Below are 22,682 nucleotides of genomic sequence, written 5' to 3'. Positions count from 1 at the left end.
CCCTTGTGGCAGTGAGCTGGTTATTCCTACTTGTATACAGTATTTCCTCTAATATACACCCTTGTGGCAGTGAGCTGGTTATTCCTACTTGTATACAGTATTTCCTCTAATATACACCCTTGTGGCAGTGAGCTGGTTATTCCTACTTGTATACAGTATTTCCTCTAATATACACCCTTGTGGCAGTGAGCTGGTTATTCCTACTTGTATACAGTATTTCCTCTAATATACACCCTTGTATTGAAAGAGAGTCATCTTCACAGCAAGAGGGTGAGTTAATATTTATCACCACATCAGAATTATTTCAGTCATATAGCTATTCACAGCAAGTGTATTGACGTCAACGACATGTATACATACATCACTGCAGACACATATAACTCTTCTTCCATGGGAGTTTTACATCCTGCAGCGAGATGTATATTTGACTCAGTTCTAGGAAGGAAGTAGCAGCTTATTTAAGTGCCCTTGCTACTCCCCTCACAGCTGGCTGGTCATTAATTAACACACTCCACACTGTGCCACTGCTAGTGTGGTGGGACATACACGATACCATGACACCACGACACCCTGGACTTACTGATACACAGTCTGAAGACACCATGACACCCAGGGACCCACCTAAACACCTTCCTGGAGAGACCATGACACCAGGTAGCCATATTTTCATTTTAATGTGTGTGATTGTGTATCATTCATTGTGTGTCAGACACACGCTGTGGTATATATAACATGACCTATCCAGAACATGGGGACAGCTATATCTACAGTGGCCTTACTATTGACTATAGCTGTGTACGAACGTGTTAGGGGCCTTACTATTGACTTAAGATGTTTGAGAAGGTGTTAGGGGCCTTACTATTGACTTAAGATGTGTGAGAAGGTGTTAGGGGCCTTACTATTGACTTAAGATGTGTGAGAAGGTGTTAGGGTCCTTACTATTGACTTAAGATGTGTGAGAAGGTTAGGGGCCTTACTATTGACTTAAAGAACAAATAAACTTTGTTTTTTTTACTCTTTTAACTATCACATATGAAAGATTTGTGGTTAGTCTTATGCAGAACACCAAATTCATTCTTTAAAAACTTGTGGTTAATTAATACCGAGCGATTAAAAGTTGCCAAAATGTCGCCTGCTTCACTCTCGCCTGCCAACGAAACCACAGACAGGTTACGTTACTCTGTCGCCAGAGCACTGCAGTGACGTCATATGAGGAAGGATTTTCAGTTAGTTGTATAGAAAATGTGTAGCAAGCTCGTCATTTTGATGATTTCTCGACATCAACGAAGACATGCCGAATTGTTGCGTTGTTGTCAATTGCTCCTAAGGGTCGGGCGATGGTGTTACCATGCACAGATTTCCACAGGACCCCGCAGTTTGTGCTAAATGGGTTATGTTTGTGAGTGCAAAGCGAGCGTTGTGGAAGCCTGAAACGATATCTTACTTGTGTTAAGATCACTTCACGGAAGTGAAAGAATCAAAACTACTTACTAGTTGTAGTAAAATATGTATTTGATTGATGACCATAAAGAATTCCCATGACACAACTTGTAACATAACCCTGTTGTATTTTCTTCCTCGAAGCAGGTTGTGGTCGAGTAACAATAATACTGTAAGTAGTATTATATTGACACTCCACCTTGCTTCCACGAGAGAAATTGTTATGTTATAAGCTATGTCATGCAAAATCCTATTGGCCATCAATCAAATACATATATGACTACCAGTAGAAAGTAGTTTTGATTTTGTAACTCGGTGAAAACAAACCTAAATAGCATTTATCCTCAGACTGGCGGGTGTTCGCGACAGGGCGCCGCCATTTTTGAAAATCGAAAAGTCACGGGCTAAAGTCTGTTAGAATTAATGAAATGATGGTTTGTTTTCATCAAGTTAGAAAATCAAAACTGCTTTCTACTCGTAGTTAAATATGTATTTGAATCATGACCAAAAGGATTTCTCCCACGGAAGCGAGGTGGGGGTCATTGTGACAATACTGCGCGATAAATTTCTTTCTACATTCACGTGGTTGACGTCCGCTCACCAGTATGTAGATACTAGTCAATGTACGTCTTTATATTTGGTCTTATAATCCTAATTAGTTTATTATCATACTTGTATGCTTGTATGAAGGTGTTAAGGGCCTTACTATTATCTCCAGCTGTGTAAGAAGGTGTTAGGGGCCTTACTTTAACCTCCAGCTGTGTAAGAAGGTGTTAGGGGCCTTACTATTATCTCCAGTTGTGTAAGAAGGTGTTAGGGGCCTTACTATTATCTCCAGCTGTGTAAGTAGGTGTTAGGGGCCTTACTATAACCTCTAGATGTGTAAGAAAGGTGTTAGGGGGCCTTACTATTATCTCCAGTTGTGTAAGAAGGTGTTAGGGGCCTTACTATTATCTCCAGCTGTGTAAGTAGGTGTTAGGGGCCTTACTTTAACCTCTAGCTGTGTCAGAAAGGTGTGATGTGGGGCCTTACTTCAATCTTAAGCCATGTAAGATAGGGTCATTGGTTCTACATTAACCTCCATCTGTGTAAGACACGATCAGGGGCCTTACCTTTAGGTGTCTTCATCTTTCTCCTCTCCTCCGGCTCCTTAGGGAGCGGCTTGTACTCCTGCGGCATGGAGGACTCTCTGAAACACAACAGGAGTGAGTGAGTGAGTGAGTGAGTGAGTGAGTGAGCTAGCTGTTAAACAATAATGAGAACCACCCCACAATTGGGGTATACTACCTGCAATCAACAATATCGCTCCTGATGAACTATTAATTTTTTTTTACTTCTAATGACAAACAACAGACTGCAGGGTACATACACTACTCAGGTAACTCCTTTGCAAAAGCCACCGTACATCACCCCCCAGAAGTGTGTAATTTACAAGTCGGAACTGTAATTAAATTGATAGGCAGACATGCTGCTAGGTAATTGGTGTGCATCCACAAACATCACTGCATACAGTGTCTGACTGATTCACTCAGGTCACACACTTCTGATGGCTGGTTGAATGGTTCTGAGCAAAAGATGTATGGTACTCCCTGAAGCGGTTATATATGAAGGAAGTACATAGAGGATCTCACCCTAGTGTTGTCCCAGATCCAAGTCGGGCAGATATAAGTTACAGATATCCCAGACCTGCACAGGGTATTTTCACTTTTATCCATGAACCTTAACGTACATTGTATGTGAACTTCGAAAACATGTGGGAGGATCTATTTACCATCCAAAACTATTCATTGTCATTTAATCATGACGTCTTGGTAACTGGTGAAATCAGTCATATGTAAAGTATTTAACTGTAGAGATATCACTTGATATCATCCAAGCAGCATCTATTGAGGAGGCCATGTTTGTATGATAAACTCATCCATGCGTATAGGCTACACTGGGAGAAAACACACAGCCCTGTGTTTCTGTAGGCACCACTGTCACTAGGGGAAACTGGCCTCAAACTGGATACAGTGCTAAATCACATATGAAGGGAAATGGTATCCACTGTCTAAGACTTTTTCTTCCCTTTCAGTGTTCACGAATGGTGTTTCAAAGTAACAGGACATTGGGTCCTGTAAGTTTAAGATGTCTGTCTGACCCATTGAAAATTCACAGGACCCATGGAATAAAATTAAACACACATTTCAGATTTAACATTTCTTATAATTGGCATTGAAATTATTAACAAACATAAGAAAAATTAAGATAAAATAAACAGCAAACAAGTGTCACATGTCACATATAACAACTTCAGTCAAAGTCATTGTGAAATATACAGTCGGACACTAGGGCCGGTGGGTTGTAGACTTCTATCGGACCGTTGGCGAATCTACCGGATTTGTCAGAGGGTCAGACACTATTCGCGAACACTGCCCTTTGCTACTTAGGAAATATGGAGAAACTTTTCTCGTTTTCACATGGACACACTATTCAGACACAGACTCTGAGCTGACCAATCCTTCCTTTACCCTGCTGAAGCCAAGCACCAGTTAGAGAATGACCCTCTATTATGGTATTTAACACGGCCAGGGTATTCCACCACTGACCGGCTGCTCTCTGGGCAGGTGCCCAATCCACTACTCAGTAGAAGCTGTCCACCCTCAACACAAGATCTCACCTTCATAGAGCAGTGCAACATAGTTCACATATTGCAAAGTGCATAGGAACATTTAATGATATGACTTCAGGCGATTACGACCAAAGTTTGTAAACCTACCTCTTTTTGAAAGCCCTAAACAGCATAATTCAGTATGGCAACAATGGTGTAGATCGGGTGTCAGAAACCTAAATGAGTAGCCCTGGTGTCGGAAACCTAAATGAGTAGCCCTGGTGTCAGACACCTAAATGAGTAGCCCTGGTGTCGGAAACCTAAATGAAGTACCAGCAGATCTGGTGTTGGATACCACAATGAAGTATCCCTCGTGTAGGGCAGTTCCATACAGAATGCTAGTCCAGCAAGGCCAACTATGGCTGCTGCTGTCACCATCTGCTCCTTATGTGGGCAGACAAGGAGGACAATTAGAGAAAATAACTCATCATTAACATAATTCCACATTCCTGATGGACAACACTACACTAGTAATAGTAGCAAGTGGGGCATTGACTGGTAACCCGCTGGAACCATAAACCATTCACTGTGTTCAACTGGATTATAATTATATTTCTATCAAATATTATTTAATTATTCAGACATTTACCTAGGCCTCCAAACAGTGCTTTTTCATACAAATAATTTCCACTTTTCTTAAATTTCTTATTTTATCATACCCGTGAAGATCTGGGCTTGAATTGGTCTTCAGTAACCTATGCTTGAAATAAGAGGTGACTAACAGGATCGGGTGGTCAGACTCGCGGACTTGGTTTGTCACATGTCATCGTATCCCAATTGTGTAGATAGATGCTCATACTCATTGCTGTTGATCACTGGATTGTCTGATCCCGATTCGATTATTTACAGGCTGTCGCCATACAGCTGGTATATTGCTGAGTGTGGCTTTCAACAACAAACCAACAAATCTCATTTGATCATATTCAGGGGTCAATATTGTGGAAACTGAGCCTCGTTCTATTGATGAAATCAGCTAATACTGGGATAAAACACCGAGTGCTCTTTCAGACAAACATTTGTTCAAAATTTCCGCTTTCTTAAAGGTCTAAAGGGGTCAATATTGTGAAACTAAACATTAAAGCCTGTTCCTGTTTATGAAGTCAGCTCTCCAAATGCACAACCATAATTATTTCTATGACAGCTAGGACAACATAGTATTACAAGTACACTGTTAGTGTACTGCAATGTGTTTTTCAAACAGTATGTATTGCAATCGTATTTTCTTTTCCCCAGTACATTGGAACTTATTCAAAGTAGCTTTAAACACTATCTCACTACTGTGAAAAATGATTTGCACAGCATGTGAATAATAGTGTTGGGAATTGGTTGGAAGACACAATTGATGATTGCTTCATTAGCAACGCACGATCATCGAAAAAAATTGGTTAGCTTCATTTTTCTGATTTTCCTATCCAGATTGTTATTGTAGATATGTATAACATGATGCAACTTGCTACTTTATGTGATGATAATATATCATGAACATAAACTCAGTCTTCAAGAAATATTCAGTCATGAAATATTTCACTTAGAAGTGCAAGAATAAAACAGGTTTTCAGGCCCTGACAACTCAAGATATGTTCTCACACAAAGACTAAGACAGTAGTAAAAAAATCCTTGTGTTACATACTGTTGACTAAAATGTGGGCAGACAGATCACTGTGATCGACATTGCTTGGTCGCTTGGTCTTCGAACAATTAAATTAATAAACACCACTAGTGAATAATGTCCTGACAATCATGATATGGGTGAAATATACATCCATACTTAACTCACTCACTCACATTACCTCAATAATAGGCAGAAGTATATAAAACATAGATTCAAGCAGCAAAACAATATATAAACATAGATTCAAGCAGCAAAACAATATACCCCTTACCAAACATATTATTTTCAAAATAGATAGCATACATAATTCTTGTCAAAACTACAGTATTTGCCCTAGGCATAAAAATTTAGGAGTCATCATGACTCCCTGGTGTCATGAGAGGGAGTCATGGACATGTTTTTGGGAGTCAACTTCAGTTTGGAACTTTCATCAAGACATCAACTGTGACTGTTTAATAACGACAAAAAACAAGGTAAGGCAGGTCAGGTATTTAATCAGCACTGAGCAGTTAGCTGGCAAACTGACTGACTGAGTTTGGTTTAACACCGCTTTTAGCAATATTCCAGCAACATCACGGCGGGGGACACCAGAATTGGGCTTCACACATTGTGCCCATGTGGGGATTCGAACCCGGGTCTTAGGCGTGTCGAGTAATTGGCAAACACTCAGTTTTAAAAGTTTACATTATCTAAACTAAACGCCCAGTAGCATTGCGTCAACAATGACGCTTCTAAATTCACTGCGTATTTGAGACAATTTGTGCGTCAAATACGGAGGTTTTCTGTGTCATGGCAAACACTGAAACTATATACTCCTTAAATGACACGCTATTTTCTAATAGTTAGTACACATATTCTTCATCAAAACTATATGCTCCTTACCAAACATGTTAATTTCAAAATAGATAGTATTCATCACATCTGGATCGACCTTACCGGCCATGTTTCTTTCTCATCAACACTTTAGCCTGCATCAGGTAGATCAGTCAGTCCCGGCCTAGATGTTCAGTCTACATTCGTCAAGTCCTAACATACTGCTGACGTGATAGGGTGGTGACTGTCTCCTGGAGTTGGGCAGGACCTTCCTCCTCATTAACATAACATTACAGTTACCTGAGATCCATACCTTGTCATGGTTCAAAGCCATCAGTGTCATTACAGGGTACAGTATACTCACATTGATCTAGGGATAATTAGTGTTATAAACGTATAATTCAGGTGTACTTGATGAGCCACGCCCTCGTTATGTGTGACTCACAGTGATATTAGGCTGAGTGAGTGAGTGAGCTTTGCTTAATGCTACATTTCATGAGCTGACTTAGTTAAGATTTGAAACAAATTGCCCTAGGCAGCAGTTTGGGAAAACAATGTTTATTGATATTTTTGAATTTTAGAAGATTTTGGGTTCTAAATTCAGAAGTATTCTGACATTGTATGCAGTGCACTGATATTTTTATTATTTATTACCAGAATTACAAAAACCCTCAAAATAATGTTATAGTTGTTATGAAATGAATTTTTTATTCAAATTTTGGAATAATTCCCATTAGACCTGGAGAAAGTCCTTCATATCTGCACCTTCAAAAGACAATGGCCACGACCAGTACACCTTGACCTTCATACTAACTTATAAAATCCTAAATCCACCAGACAGTCTAGGTAAAACACTGAGTGAAACAAAACTAGTCCACATCCTATTTCAGACAAGGTTTATGTTAATACTAATGCTCGTCTGCGGAAATATTAAACTTTGACATTTAAACTAAAAAGGAGCCCCAGCAAGGTGGGCGATTCACAACTTGAACCGGAGGAAAATCTAGACTTGCTTCATTTAGGGCTTTTCAGCATGGTCAGATGGGAAAATAATATGGTTCAAGGACAGCATGGTGCAATTTTGTTGTTTTCCAGCACCTGCAGCGAGTGCAACCTGGCTTATAGGTTTGGCGGCACCATCAAGATTTTGGTTGCACCCAAAAATAATGTCACCGGTTCTAGAAAGTATCAAATATTTGTTTAGCAATTTTCATAACAAGTGCTCAGTATCATAGACCCGTGAAGGTCTGAATATTGATCTTCAGTAACCCATGCTTGTCGTAAGAGGCGACTAACGGGATCGGGTGGCCAGGCTCGCTGACTTGGTTGACACAAGTCATCGGTTCCAAATTGCATAGATCGATGCTCATGCTGTTGTTCACTGGATTGTCTGGTCCAGACTCGATTATTTACAGACCACCGCCATATAGCTGGAATATTGCTGAGTGTGGCATGAAACTAAACTCACTCACTCATCAGTATCAGATACATTCAACAGAACCTGACCCCATGATCATAAATGACTAATGATTCTGTTTCAATTTTGCCTTACCTTTACTTATAAAGCTCAAATTATATGATAACTTCTACGTAACTGACTTATGAGTACACAAATGTTTATGCTTGTCACAAGTCATGTGGAGAGAAACGTATTACTTCCAGCCACTTACTTCCCAATCAAAACACATGATGACAGCTATAGCACGCTGGAAGATTTATTGTTACCTGCACCGAGTGCAACTTGTTACTGAAGGCAACCTGCACCAGCCATTTTTAACAGTGCAGGTTGTAAATAGCGAAATCCCATCCTGGATGGTGAGACAGAGTAGTTTATGTAAAACAGGTAGTCATTACTGTTGGGAATCGGAAACCAAATCCACTATCGATTATCGGAGAACTTGTGGTAAACGATTATCAATTATAATTGAAATATATATACATTTTTAATGTAATCACCAATTTTAAGGGTTTTTCAACAGTTTTTTTCTAATTAATGTGTTTTATAACTAATACTGTCATACAATGAAATGCACGCATGCAAGAAAGACACTGTAATTGTAAATAAACAATAAAAGTGGATAAAATTTTACAATGCACATAGCTTTGCGCTGTTGAGCGCATGTTTGTTCGTGAATATTCATCAAATTTAATGGTTAGTTTACTTCATTCAAGTGTGTTATACTAAAACAACAAAATTCTGAATAAGCGAAATTATGTTTTTTAATCGATAATTATCTTTAATCCTTCTTTCAATCAATTTTCGATTATTTTCGATCATCGGAAAACCTCTAGTAGTCATTCCAGCTGCGTCTATCAATGCCATCTTGAATCATTTGTATAACTGTAGTGTTACATATCATTGGTAACATGTGTTTCCTCTTGGTACTTACTAAACAGGACGAGTGTTCACCATGGGAGTTCAGAACAGACCAAAGTTTGGAAAAGGTGTCTCATAACCATGGGTTGTTATTACAGGTGCTGCCCACAGTCTCAGCCAAGCACTTCATGCTTGCCAGGCAAAATCTATTTGTACCACTTCTGAAGATAATGGTGGTAACATACTATTATCTGTTCTTACCAGGCAGGGAAACATTTTGTTAGACTCAGGATTTGGAATTGTGGTAAATTTACAAAAGATGTTTCACTGATCTCCCAGGGGCTCTGATGTCCTGAACTCTCTCCACGGTGCTGTGACCAAAGGGAGACTTACCTGGCACTCTCTAGTCTGACGGGCGGGGCTGGGGGCTTGTCTACATCCTCCGACATTGTTTCAGCTAGTTCTGGTGTGCCCTCTCTCCACTACGGGTTACACTGTAGAGACAAAATAAACGTTGCCACTTGGTGTTGAGCCCTTTGTACTGACTATGTTCTACTAGGTGTTACCATGGTTACACTGTAGAGACAAAATATACTTTGCCACTTGGTGTTGAGTCCTTTGTACTGACTATGTTCTATGGTGTTACCATGGTTTCACTGTAGAGACAATATAAATGTTGCCACTTGCTGTTGAGCCCTTTATACTGACTATGTTCTACTAGGTGTTACCATGGTTACACTGTAGCGACAAAATAAACATTGCCACTTGGTGTTGAGCCCTTTGTACTGACTATGTTCTACTAGGTGTTACCATGGTTACACTGTAGAGACAAAATATACTTTGCCACTTGGTGTTGAGACCTTTGTACTGACTATGTTCTATGGTGTTACCATGGTTTCACTTGAGCCACTTGCTGTTGAGCCCTTTATACTGACTATGTTCTACTAGGTGTTACCATGGTTACACTGTAGCGACAAAATAAACATTGCCACATGGTATTGAGCCTTCATGTGCCCTTTCTACTATGTTCTACTAGGTGTTACCATGGTTACACTGTAGCGACAAAATAAACATTGCCACATGGTATTGAGCCTTCATGTGCCCTTTCTACTGGCTATTCATGGTCAACTAGGTGTTACCATGGTTACACAGTTATGACAAAATAAACGTTGCCACTTGGTGTCAAGCCTTGATGTTCCCTTTCTACTGACTGTTCATGTTAACACTTTGGAGACAAATTAAACATTGAAACTTCATGTTCATGACCAGATATGCCCTTTCTATTGTCTACACATGCCCTACTAGGGGTTACCATGGTTACGATGTACAGAAAAACAGACATTTTGTGGCAAGCCTAGATGTTCCCTTTCTAGGGTTTACTTCAATTCTCTTACAAGTTCCCATGGTGATGCTGCAGAGACAAACTAGATGCTAACAACATTCTGTATGTAGAAAATCATCTATATGACAATGTATCAAATACTGAAAGAATAATCAGCATGAGGCGGGCACTCCCTTTTTGCAGTAAAAGCAAGCAATAACTTTGATCATATTCCAGCATCTTGATAGCATCACCATTGATCACTGTCATTAACTCAGGAATAATTCCACAATACCCTCAGGCAGGTAAGTTAGTTGATACTACCATGGAAACAATATTATGGCAGTATCAAATTTCAGATTAATAATATAAATGGAATTATGAATTATTGCAAATTTATGCCATTGTTCGTTGATATATTTGAATCACTATATAACTCAATACTTTCCACATCTATGAATTTATCTAAATTATATTAGTAAGACCATCATATGTTCCCACAAATAAGCATAACGACTCGAAGAAATGGACATGTGGGTATCAGTACTAGTCAGAGTGGCAGTTAGGCCAAATACAAAAAATATTGTGGTTCCGATTACACCTCTTTATAAAATTTAGGTTAGGTAGGTAGGAATTTTTTTAATATTTACATATTTTTTTAGAAGGAAAGTACAAACTAATAACACATGTATCAATGTGTAATTGTTTATTCAATCAAGCTTGCGGCCATCATATTGACGTTCTCTATCAGAATGACCGACATCTGTCGGCGCCGGAAAAACAATGGTATCTGAAAGCTTATTTTATTCAGTCTGCTTAAAAAAAAATTGGGTCGGCACCAGAATACAAGGGTCGGTCGGGCAATCAAACCACATTTTTTTAGGCCTTATAAAATATTTCCCGAAGTGTTTTGGGTTAACTGGACAACCACACTCAAACACCATTGTGTGAAGTTGACTACTTAGAGTTATCCGAGGTTATCAACACAAGTGTGAATTGATGACTAAATAAGGAGTATGCAGCGACCAGGCCTTCACTTGGAGACAGCTGTGTAAGTGCCACACACAAAAGCAACCCCTGAACAGGTGTCCCCTTGTACACAAATCTAACCAGCCAATCAGATGTAACGATCTATTGTCTCACAAACAAGAGCAACACATGCGAGATTTAACGAAATGTCACTTATGTGATAATCAGGAATAATTAATTAAGGCCTCCCCATCTTGCTGATGATTACAGGATAAATGACGTATTGGCCCCAAAACCCTCCTACCAATACATGGGGCAGCCTAGTGGGTAAGGTGTTCGCTTTTCACGTCGAAGGTGGGGGTTTGATTCCACACATTGGTAGAATGCATGAGTCCCTCCCACTCTGATGCTGCTGGAATATTGCTAAACGTGACATAAAATCCAACTCACTCCCACTAATAACTAAAAAACTTTCAACACTGTCATAGGAACTGGCACCTTTAGCTAACACCTCCTTTCTTAGAATGTTTGGGTCTGTTTTGAGTCAGTGAACCAAAGACTATCCTTGTCTCCCACAACAATGACCCAGCTTCCCTGTGCCAGGGAATATTAATGGTGGGTCCCCATCACTTGACATGGCGTAGGTATCAATGACACATGGCTTAAACATGTTGTATGAAATGGCTCTGTTGTCGTCATAGTTTTATGGCTATAATTAGACTAATTACTCCAACTGGAATGTCAGACAGTGATAATTGTTTGTGATTGTTGTATGGATGGTAATTATCCTGTTGTTTTATGTCAGAGTCAACCTGATTCCATTGTCGATACACATGCAGTTGTCCTGCCCACGCACTGAAGGGGCCGGGTCTTCAACATTATTCCTGGATTTTCTTAAAATCCAAAAATCGAACACATTTTTATGTATGGATCATGAAATCATGGAAACAACCCATTTGACTGGACTGGGACTGCATAAGCATACAGTAAATAGTGATTATTTGTATATTAAAGCATGGGAACAACCACTTTGATAAGATTTAAAATTACAGAGGAATGTTTAGGATATAGCGAATATATCAATGTTAAACTTAAAGCATTGGAACAACCCCTTTGATAAGATTTAAGATTACAGAGGAATGTATAGGATATAGCGAATATATCAATGTTAAACTTAAAGCATGAGAACAACCACTTTTACAAGATACGACTCACAGTCTGCACGAGTCCATGTTGAGTAAGTGAAATCTGAATTTAGCAAGCAAAGGTAAGGCTAAAACTTCTGTGAGTCAACAAATGTTATATTACTTCTGTGTACATATGGTGTAGTAACAACAACTTTAATCAAGGTTACACATACTTACTGCTAAAATTTTGCAAGTTATGGGACTCGCAACAACCATAGTACTAAGATAGGAATCTGGTCAATCCATCTTTTTGAACCACCACTAAGTTTCTGAGCATCCATTATTGACAACCATAGCACTAAGACAGATGAAACAGGAATCTGGTCAATCCATCTTTTTGAACCACCACCAAGTTATTGACCATCCATTTATCCATTACTTAAAGAATTGTGTTCTTGGACGTAACACAATTTCCTTGGCTCAGATGTTCCAAATCAATCATCTTTATTATTTAGCAGATGGCCTCCACCATCAATCAAGACTGGTAAAAACGCTTCCAGCATTCTTGTTATTACAATATTAGACGTCCTTCACAACAGTGAATTAAACATTTCTTGTAAATATTTGACAGCAATGCCAAAGCAAGCACGAGATGGTTTCCAGTAGTCTTATTTAACATGAATAATGATCTTGCTTTACTGTGAGTCTTGGCTACCAGCGAAGTTGTTATTTGATAAAACAAGAAAGATGCACAATCAACAAAGTCAGCTTTGTGATTACAAGAATATTACTGAGTGAGTGAGTGAGTGAGTTTGGTTTTACGCTGTTTTTAGCAATATTCCAGCAACATCACGGCAGGGGACACCAGAAAAATGGGCTTCACACATTGTACCCATGTGGGGATTCGAACCCGGGTCTATGGCGTGACGAGCCAACTCTTTAACCACTAGGCTACCCCACCGCCCCAAGTGAGTGAGTGAGTGCTCACTGGAGCTGGTTGGCATGTCCCAAGTTTCAAAGTTGTAAATCACCAGAAGTTCACCCCCAACAAGCTCATCAGGGCATAGCTGGGACTTGAACCTGAGATGAGACAGCCTGGCAAGGGACACAACTCCGCCAGGTGTGCTGCCAGAATACAAGGCAGCTTGTGTCCCTTCATAGAAAGAGAAGGACCATCTTGACCGAATAGGTTTCTTATGCTTTATAGCCCCTTGAATATATTTTTCTGAGACACTTCTTGGCTCCTCTGAACTTATCCCAAACTGTGAGGTCTGTGTACGTCTCCTCGTCAAACGAAACCCAAAATACTTTCCTGACAACTATCTCAAACTCTTTCGTTAAAGTTCTTTGATCGTTGCTACAACTACAAGAGGATGAAGAGGTTAGGAACACTCTCAGAGCATCCTCTCCTGTGATGAGGCTACCTAAAAGAAATCCATCAGACCCCCAAACACTACAGTCTCGCCCTAACATCCCTCCTAACTCCCTGGTTTGTGTGAAGTGTTACAATCAATTACAACATCATGAGGCCCCTCGTCTGCTGACTCAGCACTTGATAATGTAATAGGTTTATCATTGATTTCTACTAAACAGCCCCCGAAACTCAGTGCCAGGGGGCACCTGCACCGGCATGTTGTGTGTACAAAAGCTTGAGAATGTCAGTGAGAGTAATAAGTCAAGACTATCCCTGCCTGTTAGCAGGAGCAGAGCAATGGGCAGTGTGCAGGCTTGCAATCAATACCGTGACATTGTTGTCTGGACAAGGCAGACAATTACTGCATAGAGAGTTTAGGCTTGTTATGGGCTATTTCTTCCATCTTTATCACTATGATCTTTTTGCTGGTTTAAGAATCTGGAATTAATGCAGCCAAGGCAGAGGAACCCATGATGCGATCGTCAGATCTCATGCATAAAAGCGATTGCTGATAATGTGAGTGGTGTTTCACGCTGCACTAAGCAATATTCCAGCTATATGACTTAAGTCTCGATAAATCTAGGGCAGACCAATTCTGTGATTGTTTGTTTGCTGTTAAATGCAGCACTGAGCAATATTCCAGCTATATGACTTAAGTCTCGATAAATCTTGGGCAGACCAGGCATTTCTGTGATTGTTTGTTTGCCCTTAAACGCAGCACTGAGCAATAATCCAGCTATATGACCATGGTCTGTAAACAATCAAGTCTGGACCAGACAATCCAGTGATTGACACTGTGAACACTGAGGTATGCAATTGAGGTATGATGACAAAATCAGTTGACCACTAAATGTATCTGTACAGACATTTCATCAAGAAACATTCAGTGGATATGGAGCTACTCTCATGTTTCCAGAAATCCATGTTTTCCCCATGAAAACACAATAACAACAAATAGACCGCCTCTGTGGTGTAGTGGTTAGAGCGTCCGCCCGGGGAGCGGAAGGTCGCGGGTTCGATCCCCGACGCGTCATACCAAAAGACGTTAAAATATGGTACTTGTTGGTCCCTGCCTGACGCTCGGCATTAATGGGTACAAGAAGGACTGGTCGGCTCGGAGTCAGTATAATGTGTCTGAGTGGGGTATTCATGCTTCACTGCGGCATGGTATCTCAGTTGGCTAGCACTATAAAACCAGCTTAAGTCTGGGCTAGTTCAAGCAGCCGCAAATACACATACACACGCATGCACATCGTCATATGAGCGAAATATTCTCAAGTACGACGTAAAACCCAATTTCACCTCACCTCAATAACAACAAATAAAAATATCCCAAATCAAACGGCACCACAAGACAGGTCTGTATGGCAGGTCTGTATGGCAGGTTTCATCCAAAATATTTCACAGTTTCGGAGTTCTAATGCCACAAGCAAGCACTACCCCCATCTTCAGTCAAGCCCAGATAGTCATCATGAAAAACATCCCAATCATAAAACAAGAAAAATTGTGTCCAGGGACACGGATGCCCCCGCTGACATTCATAAGACATATAAAGATCAATAATTGAACAAAATTCACGAACAAGTTCAATAAACATCTATGCAACTATGACATGCACACCTTTCGAGTCTCCATGAAACACATGTATAAGCTTAATCAATTCTGTTTAGCAGTTTTTGTGGAGAAGTGGATAGACTTAATCCCCTATTTCACTATCATCAGAGAGAAATTCAGGAAAATGTATCTAAGTTCAAAATTCTCTAAACATATGAAAAATTATAAAATATGAAAACAAAATATGAGATGCACACCTTTAGAGTCTCTATAAAAGACATATGTAAGCTAAATGAGTTTTGTGCAGTGGTTTTTGAGGAGAAGTGGATAAAGTACACCCCCTGTTGTATGGGACGAACTTGATGAATAGAGCCAATTCAAGTTCAAACATCTGTAGAAGTGACAAAATTAAGAAATTGGATGAACAAGGTATGAGACGCACACCTTTAGAGTCCCAATGAAACACACATAGAAGGCTAATTCTGTGAGCAGCTTTTGTGGAGAAGTGGATAGACTTCACCCCCTACAACACTATATTCAGAGAGAAATTCAACAAAATTTATGCAAGTTTAAACGGCATTAAAATTGGAAAAATAAATAAAATACAAAATCAAAATATGAGATGCACGCCTTTAGAGTCCCTATAAAGCACATGTGTAATCTAAATGTATTCCATAAAGTAGTTTTTGAGGAGAAGTGGATAACGTAACCCCCTGTTGGATGGAACCAACAGACTGAATAGAACAAAATTCAACTAAGTTCAAACATCTGTAAAAGTGACAAAATTAAGAAATTGCATAAAAAATTATGAAATGCACACCTTTAGAGTCCCTACAAAAGACATGTAGAAGTTCATTGAATTCTGATGAGCAGTTTTTGTGGAGAAGTGGATAGACTTCATCCCCTATTACACTATCATCATAGAGAAATTCAGCAAAATGTACCTAAGTTCAAATGTCTCTAAACTTTCAAAAAAAACAATAAAATAAAAAAAACAAAATATGAGATGCACACATGCATGTCATAGTTCAACAGCATAATACAGTCAGTGTATTGCAGTTGAGTAAACTATAGTGTTGGGAATTGGTTAAAATCTCATAATTGATGATTGGTTCATTACAACCGATCAATCATCGAAAATAATTGGTTAGCGTCATTTATCAAATTTTCCTGGTTATGTTTGTTAATGCACAAAACATACAGAAGAAACATGTAGTTCTTTCAGGATTTTTTTTCAAATTGCACACAATGCATATGCAACTTTCACATCTTCACAGGATGACTAATATGTTAAGAACATAAATTACCTGGACTCTTTAAGATATATTCAATCCTGACTTGGAACAAGCTTGTGGTGCTTATGAAATGAAACAGACAAAACCAACCCTGTGAAAATTTTTGTTAATGCAAACAAGTGTTCCAAAATTGTTTGTTATCAATTATGAGAAAACATGATCAATTGATGGTCGTTTAGTCATTGCGACCAATCTTCGATTACTTCAATTAATCGGACAACCACTACAAAACTACTTTGGTAGATTAACCTTCCCACACAATGGAGATGTGCTGCACAAGTGGAAGATATCAACACCTTCTGGGTCAGTTTCAGGAAATGAAATCTATTTGCACCTGGTGCAGTCTTAGATAAGAACCTTGCTGCACCGGACAAAAACAGGTTGCACATGTAGCTCAATATACAGCTATATATCATCTTGAGATTCGGTATTGATCAGAACATTATTATAACAAAATATTATGGGTGTGATAAGATCAATCTATCTTGTTTCATAAACTTTCATGAAGTGAACAGCAACAGTATATCACTCACTGTCTGTGTAGTCATCAGAGTCACTGCTCCAAGCCAGTTCCTCACTCCGTTTTCCAGCTGAAGTCTGTGTTGTTTGAACACCTAAATATTCACATGTATTGTGTGCAAGTTGGTATAAATATTAGATTGCATTTGCAGTTTTAGGTTGCAAAAATGCAAGTTCTAAAGGTTTAAGTAGTGCTTTGTGTTCTTAATTTCATAATGAACATGATGAAAAGGGACACTATGACATTTGGCAGTTTGCTGCCTTCGCAGATATAAACAAATTCACTATCCATGCTAAAAGTATTAAAACATATCAAAGATTAAATTTTCGTGGAAACAAACCATTTCATCCTTTAACTATGGATAGTGAGTTTTAGTGGGAATGTAGCAAATTAATCTATTTTCACATTTATCTACATATTAGTCCCTCCACCACTAGACAATAATCATTAGAGCAGTCAGACTTCCAGGGTTGCTAATTGTAATTGTTGGCTCATTATCTGTACAAAACCGTTCTGTAACGCATGACTGTTCAATTTGAAACACTAATTTTGGATAATTATTAGCAATAAAAATTATTTCAGGTTACAGAGGACTGCGACTGTACTTAAATGCAGACATTATGAGCTATGATCAGTTTTCAGGAATATATAATTACATTCATAATCTGACCACAACCTTCATGGTTATACTGATGTAATCTATAACACACAACCGAGAGTGGACAGAAATCGGTGAGTCCAACAAAATTTATTACTGAGAAACCATGACTACATATTTATAATTAATGACCAGCACATGTCTTGGCCCTGGTTTAGTCACTGAAGCAACTCACTGTCTACTTGATACCAGTAAATTACCAGGACTGGAATAAAGAGTTGGAAATTCCTTTCCATTACAACCACAAAGCAGAGTTAAAGTATGTTTACGGGGTAAATATAACTGTTCACAGAAACATGACAACAAAAGCTTGTGAAGACATTTGTCAAATGAACCTGTAATGGTGCTATCACACAAATTTTCTTGTTTAACCAATGAGAAAAAATAAATATTTTCAGCATATAATTCCAAAAGTAGACCATCAATATTAGAATAAGTTTTCTTTCGCAAGAAAACAAAACAAAAACAAACAAATAAAATTCTTGTTTAATATAACAAAAATGCATTTGACACCTAACCTAAAATATACGATATAAACCAAGGCACTAAACCTGACCAATTTGGTCACCTCTAATGATGAGTACAGGTTGATGGGCACCTGTTGCAAGTGTGAATCCAGTTTTAAGCCAGGAAACGACACACACAAAATGAATTATGCGATACTTGTGGTTTTAGTACCATTCACAAAATGGAATTGTGATTCAGCTTCATCTCAATTTGGATAATGGAAATCAAATGAAAAGTAAGTTGGCAGACTTTTTACATAACAACTGCTTCAAACACATCTAGATGCTGGCATAATCTGAGAATGGCCAACTACTGTAGACTATCTCCTGCAGTGTTTCAGTTAAGCATCTTTTCTAGGACAAAGATAATAATCCAACATGTCCTACATTTCCTAAACCTGTTATAAAAGATTGGGTAATGATATGGCAGAACATCCATTAACATGATCAAAAGGTGATCAAATCATGGCAATGTCCTTACTCCATTTGTCCCAATCAAAATCACTGCCTCGATATACATAAACTCCACTTAAACATCACTGCAAGTGCCCTGAGTCACACGTGAAAAGAAATATGTTGCCATCCAGGAAGAACTACTCAAAATGTGTATTGATGTCAGTGGGTACAAGCATCTTGGTCTACACTTACAACAGTGATTAATCTGTCATTTATCACTACAACAATGAGAAAATTGGGCTGTAAGTTAGTGTAACAACGTAAAACATGTTATAAGGGACACTGAAGTTAAATCTGTGAGTGAGTGAGTGAGCTGGGTTTCACACCGCTTTTAGCAATATCCCAGCAATATCACAGTGGGGGACACCAGAAATGGGCTTCACACATGTGGGGATTCAAACCCGGGTCTTCAATGTGATGAGAGAACGCTTTAACCACTAGGCTACCCCACTGCTCCTGATGTTGAAACAAGTGGCATTAGGAGACGTATGATGGCGTGCGTCCAGCCAAGACGCCAAGCCTGACCATTTGATCCATTAGTCACTTATTCAGATACACTGGGGACTTAAAAATCCCAGTGTCACAACTGCCACAGGAAGTGAATGCTATATATCATGTTAGACTGACTGACTTTGGTTTTACGCCGCTATTAGCAATATTCCAGCAACATCACGGTGGGGGACACCAGAAATGGGCTTCACACATTGTACCCATGTGGGGATTCGAACCCGGGTCTTCGGCGTGACGAGCCAATGCTTTAACCACTAGGCTACCCCACCGCCCCTATCATGTTAGAAGCTGAAGTGTTTGTTAAACTATAAGTTAAAGCAAATCTGGCAATCTGTATTGGACTACCTAGTGATCAACAGCACGAGCTTCATAGCATGGTATCCTGTAAAAGAAGAGACATCACAGAGCTCTACTTAAACATTTAGAAACTGCAAAATGCAATCTACTATCTATACCAACTTGCACCCAGTGCACATGAATATTTTGCTGTTCAAAGAACAGACTTCAGCTGGAAAACGAAATGATAAACTGTCCTGGAGCAATGGCTGATGACAACACAGACAGTGAGATAAATAATCTGTCATACCAGGATCTTGATAGAACTATACAGGTTACTACTAGTGGTGGTCCGATTAATTGAAATAATCGAAGATTGGTTGCAATGACTAAACGACCAAGCAATCGATCATGTTTTCTCATAATCGAACACAAACAATTCTGGAACACTTGTTTGCATTAACAATATTTATCACAAGGTTGGTTTTGTCTGTTACATTTCATAAACATTACAAGCTGGTTCCAAGTCAGGATTGAATTTATCTTAAAGACTCCAGGAAATTTATGTTCCTAACATAAATTTCATCCTTTAAAGATGTTAAATTTGCACATGCATTTTGGGGAATTTGCAAAAAGACTCATAAGAACTACATGTTTTTTCTTTATTTTTTGTGCAGTAACAAACATAATCAGAAAATTTTGATAAGTGATGCTGACCAATTATTTTCGATGATTGATCGGTTGTAATGAACCAATCATCAATTATGATATTTTGTCCAATTCCCAACACGAGTTACTACTACCTACAATGAATAACAACCTTCATTCACAGCACCATAAGCCAGATCTCAAACACTAGCATCTACTCATTGCTTTATCCACCCCATAGCTGCCAACAGTTATATGAGAGACTCAGAATAACTACCATTGAGGTCATAACCACTGTAATGTGTAAACATTGGCTTTGTATTCATTATTCACTCAGGAAACTCAAGTTACCTGTGCTAAAAGGTCATGATTATGGATGAAAAGTATACAATGTTGTTGACAGTGGACACCTATTACTATTAAAAAACAATCACATTTAGACTAGTGTCCATTTGGGGAAAATTACTGGGGTAAATCTGGGATTAAAAACAATATTATGTCATCCAAAGGATATTACTCTTGGTTATGGTGACAGTGACCTGCTGCAACTTAAACGCTTGGCTTTTGTATTCTACAAGTTGAAGTATACATGTAGCTATGGACATTGGTCCACCATCTGTACAATTTACAAATACTACAATGTCTCTACCATGTCTACTTATGCCAATGTTAGCAATATGTCAATGTTAGCAATTACACCATTACATGATAAAATATTTTGATCCTATTCTGTAGCCCCATTTATCAATCTACCAAAATAGCAAGTGAGTAATTAACATCTCTTATGCTGCCATTGATAAGTGACTGAGTGATAAACAGTGTCATAATTACAGTTTGTCTCAGGGGACTTGAAACGACTGTATTTTCATAAACATTTGGATGTCAGCTCTCAGATGTATCATTCATTGGACCTTTTCACTGGTGTCAATGTGAGATTTTGTGTTTACAAAATGCATGAGTATATTCATTGTGCTAATCTTTATAAGCATGAAACATATTTTGACTTATTTCGTATCATGCCCATCCTTTGTGGGGCGACTGGTGACTCAAGCTTGGACAGCCACACTACTTTCCCAACTACTAACAATTGATGACTAATCCTCTGTTGGATTATCATACTCTCTCAGGCTAAAATTCACCGTATTAATACGCGACCACCTATATAACTATTTAATAAATATACAAATAGAATTATCCAAACACAAGAACAAATTTTCTATATAAACTGAAACGTCTTAGAAGAAAATTACAGACAATTAAAAACGATGAAATTATTTTACTAAACAACATGTTTATAGTTAAAAGGTATTCTGTACAAACTTACATATGACTCATACAATTACAGTCGAATTAATTCTGTTTTAAATTCGGTGCAACAATGTTACAAGGATTAAATCAGTGATGATAAATTATAAGTTGTGTTGCGATCAATACGAAATATCCAGTCCACGAACTTCGTCTGTCATGCCGGTTTCTCATCAGTCAGTGGATCAAGAACTACAGTCAATACGATCTCACAAATAATAAAAATCAAGTCGAACATGCTATCCACAAAAGTACTTACGGTATGAACGTATAAATATGCAGATTACAACGGCAGTGAGACAGACATTCGTTCTAGGTGCAGCACGAAACTCCAGGAAGTCAACAAGATGGCTGCATCGATCTCGCTGAACTCTCGCAGGTGCGTGCGAGACTTGAAAGACAATATCATCTCTTCTCCCGGGGCTTGGGCAAAAGTGATTCAGAATGTGGTTTACCAAGAGCAACATTATCATTAGATGATCACGGGATGGAATAGTTTGAGTTGTGTAATATGGGACAAAATGAAGAAAAGGGAAACGGCTCACTATTTCAACATGAAATAAGAAAAAAGATAAGAATTATACACTGAAACTGTGAAAACTGTACGAGCATAGTCATGATGACAAAACAAAGTGAATTTAAAACCGTGACACTGTCCCCTCTCTCTCTCTCTCTCTCTCTCTCACACACACACACACACACACAGACTGTAGATATGGGTTATATATTTAATTTCCATAATTTTTCTGACTTAATATGATTATGATTATCTTTCTAGGTTGTCAGTACCGGACTTGATGGAGGTTTCACCAGCCGATACTCTACTCTGTTGATGATGGCTGTGAATGGCCAGCTGCGATAGGTGCAACAAATATCTGTGCAGAGTTGTGTCCCTTGGGGTGGCAGGATCATATTATCATGGACTTCGCGAAATTACCTTGATTATAATCCTTCCTTTGTCGCACCACACCTGTCTGTTTGGATTCAGCCAAATATAACCGTCTCAGACCTGCATTTCTTCAGACTTCCATCCAACAAAATATGAACGATCTGATCTGCAGGTAGCAGTTGAGAGCGGATGCCTGCTATTGTCGGACTGCTGTGACCTGGTGGTGTATCATACTCTGACCGCAGGATCGATGCTCAGGCTTTCGATCAGTTTTCCCCGATCCAGACTGATATAAAATATTCGCGAGAACTCCTGTATATTGCAAGAATGTTTAATGTAATATTCCTTAATGAAATAATTACTAGTGTTTGATATTATTGTAAAATAAAGTGTGCGATATTG

General features: G+C 38.8%; 1 protein-coding gene and 1 long non-coding RNA gene across 7 annotated transcripts in view; one reads left to right on the top strand and one right to left on the bottom strand.

Annotated features, from left to right (window-relative positions):
• Positions 1 to 21,795, bottom strand: part of LOC124262209 (serine/threonine-protein kinase PAK 3-like) — a 39,813-nt gene extending 18,018 nt beyond the window's left edge. For 2 of the 6 annotated variants that reach the window (XM_046696673.1, XM_046696674.1), the window contains exons 1-3: positions 21,651 to 21,795; positions 9,226 to 9,326; positions 2,553 to 2,629 (exon numbers count right to left, since the gene is read on the bottom strand). In XM_046696673.1, coding sequence (XP_046552629.1) covers positions 2,553 to 2,629; positions 9,226 to 9,281 — 133 coding nt within the window. In that variant the 5' untranslated portion in view covers positions 9,282 to 9,326; positions 21,651 to 21,795. Of the gene's footprint in view, positions 1 to 2,552; positions 2,630 to 3,071; positions 3,170 to 4,198; positions 4,241 to 6,638; positions 6,736 to 9,225; positions 9,327 to 21,650 lie in introns of those variants that run through there. The other 4 variants (XM_046696678.1, XM_046696675.1, XM_046696676.1 and 1 more) reach the window with 4 other exon arrangements.
• Positions 435 to 22,682, top strand: LOC124262214. Its single transcript, XR_006894520.1, has 2 exons — positions 435 to 654; positions 22,170 to 22,682. It is a non-coding gene; the product is annotated as an uncharacterized LOC124262214 (long non-coding RNA).

The sequence above is a fragment of the Haliotis rubra genome, unplaced genomic scaffold, assembly GCF_003918875.1.
Source record: "Haliotis rubra isolate DU_JTF1 unplaced genomic scaffold, ASM391887v1 Scf827, whole genome shotgun sequence".
Taxonomy (NCBI): Eukaryota; Metazoa; Mollusca; class Gastropoda; order Lepetellida; family Haliotidae; genus Haliotis; species Haliotis rubra.
This window is presented reverse-complemented; position numbering and strand designations above follow the sequence as displayed.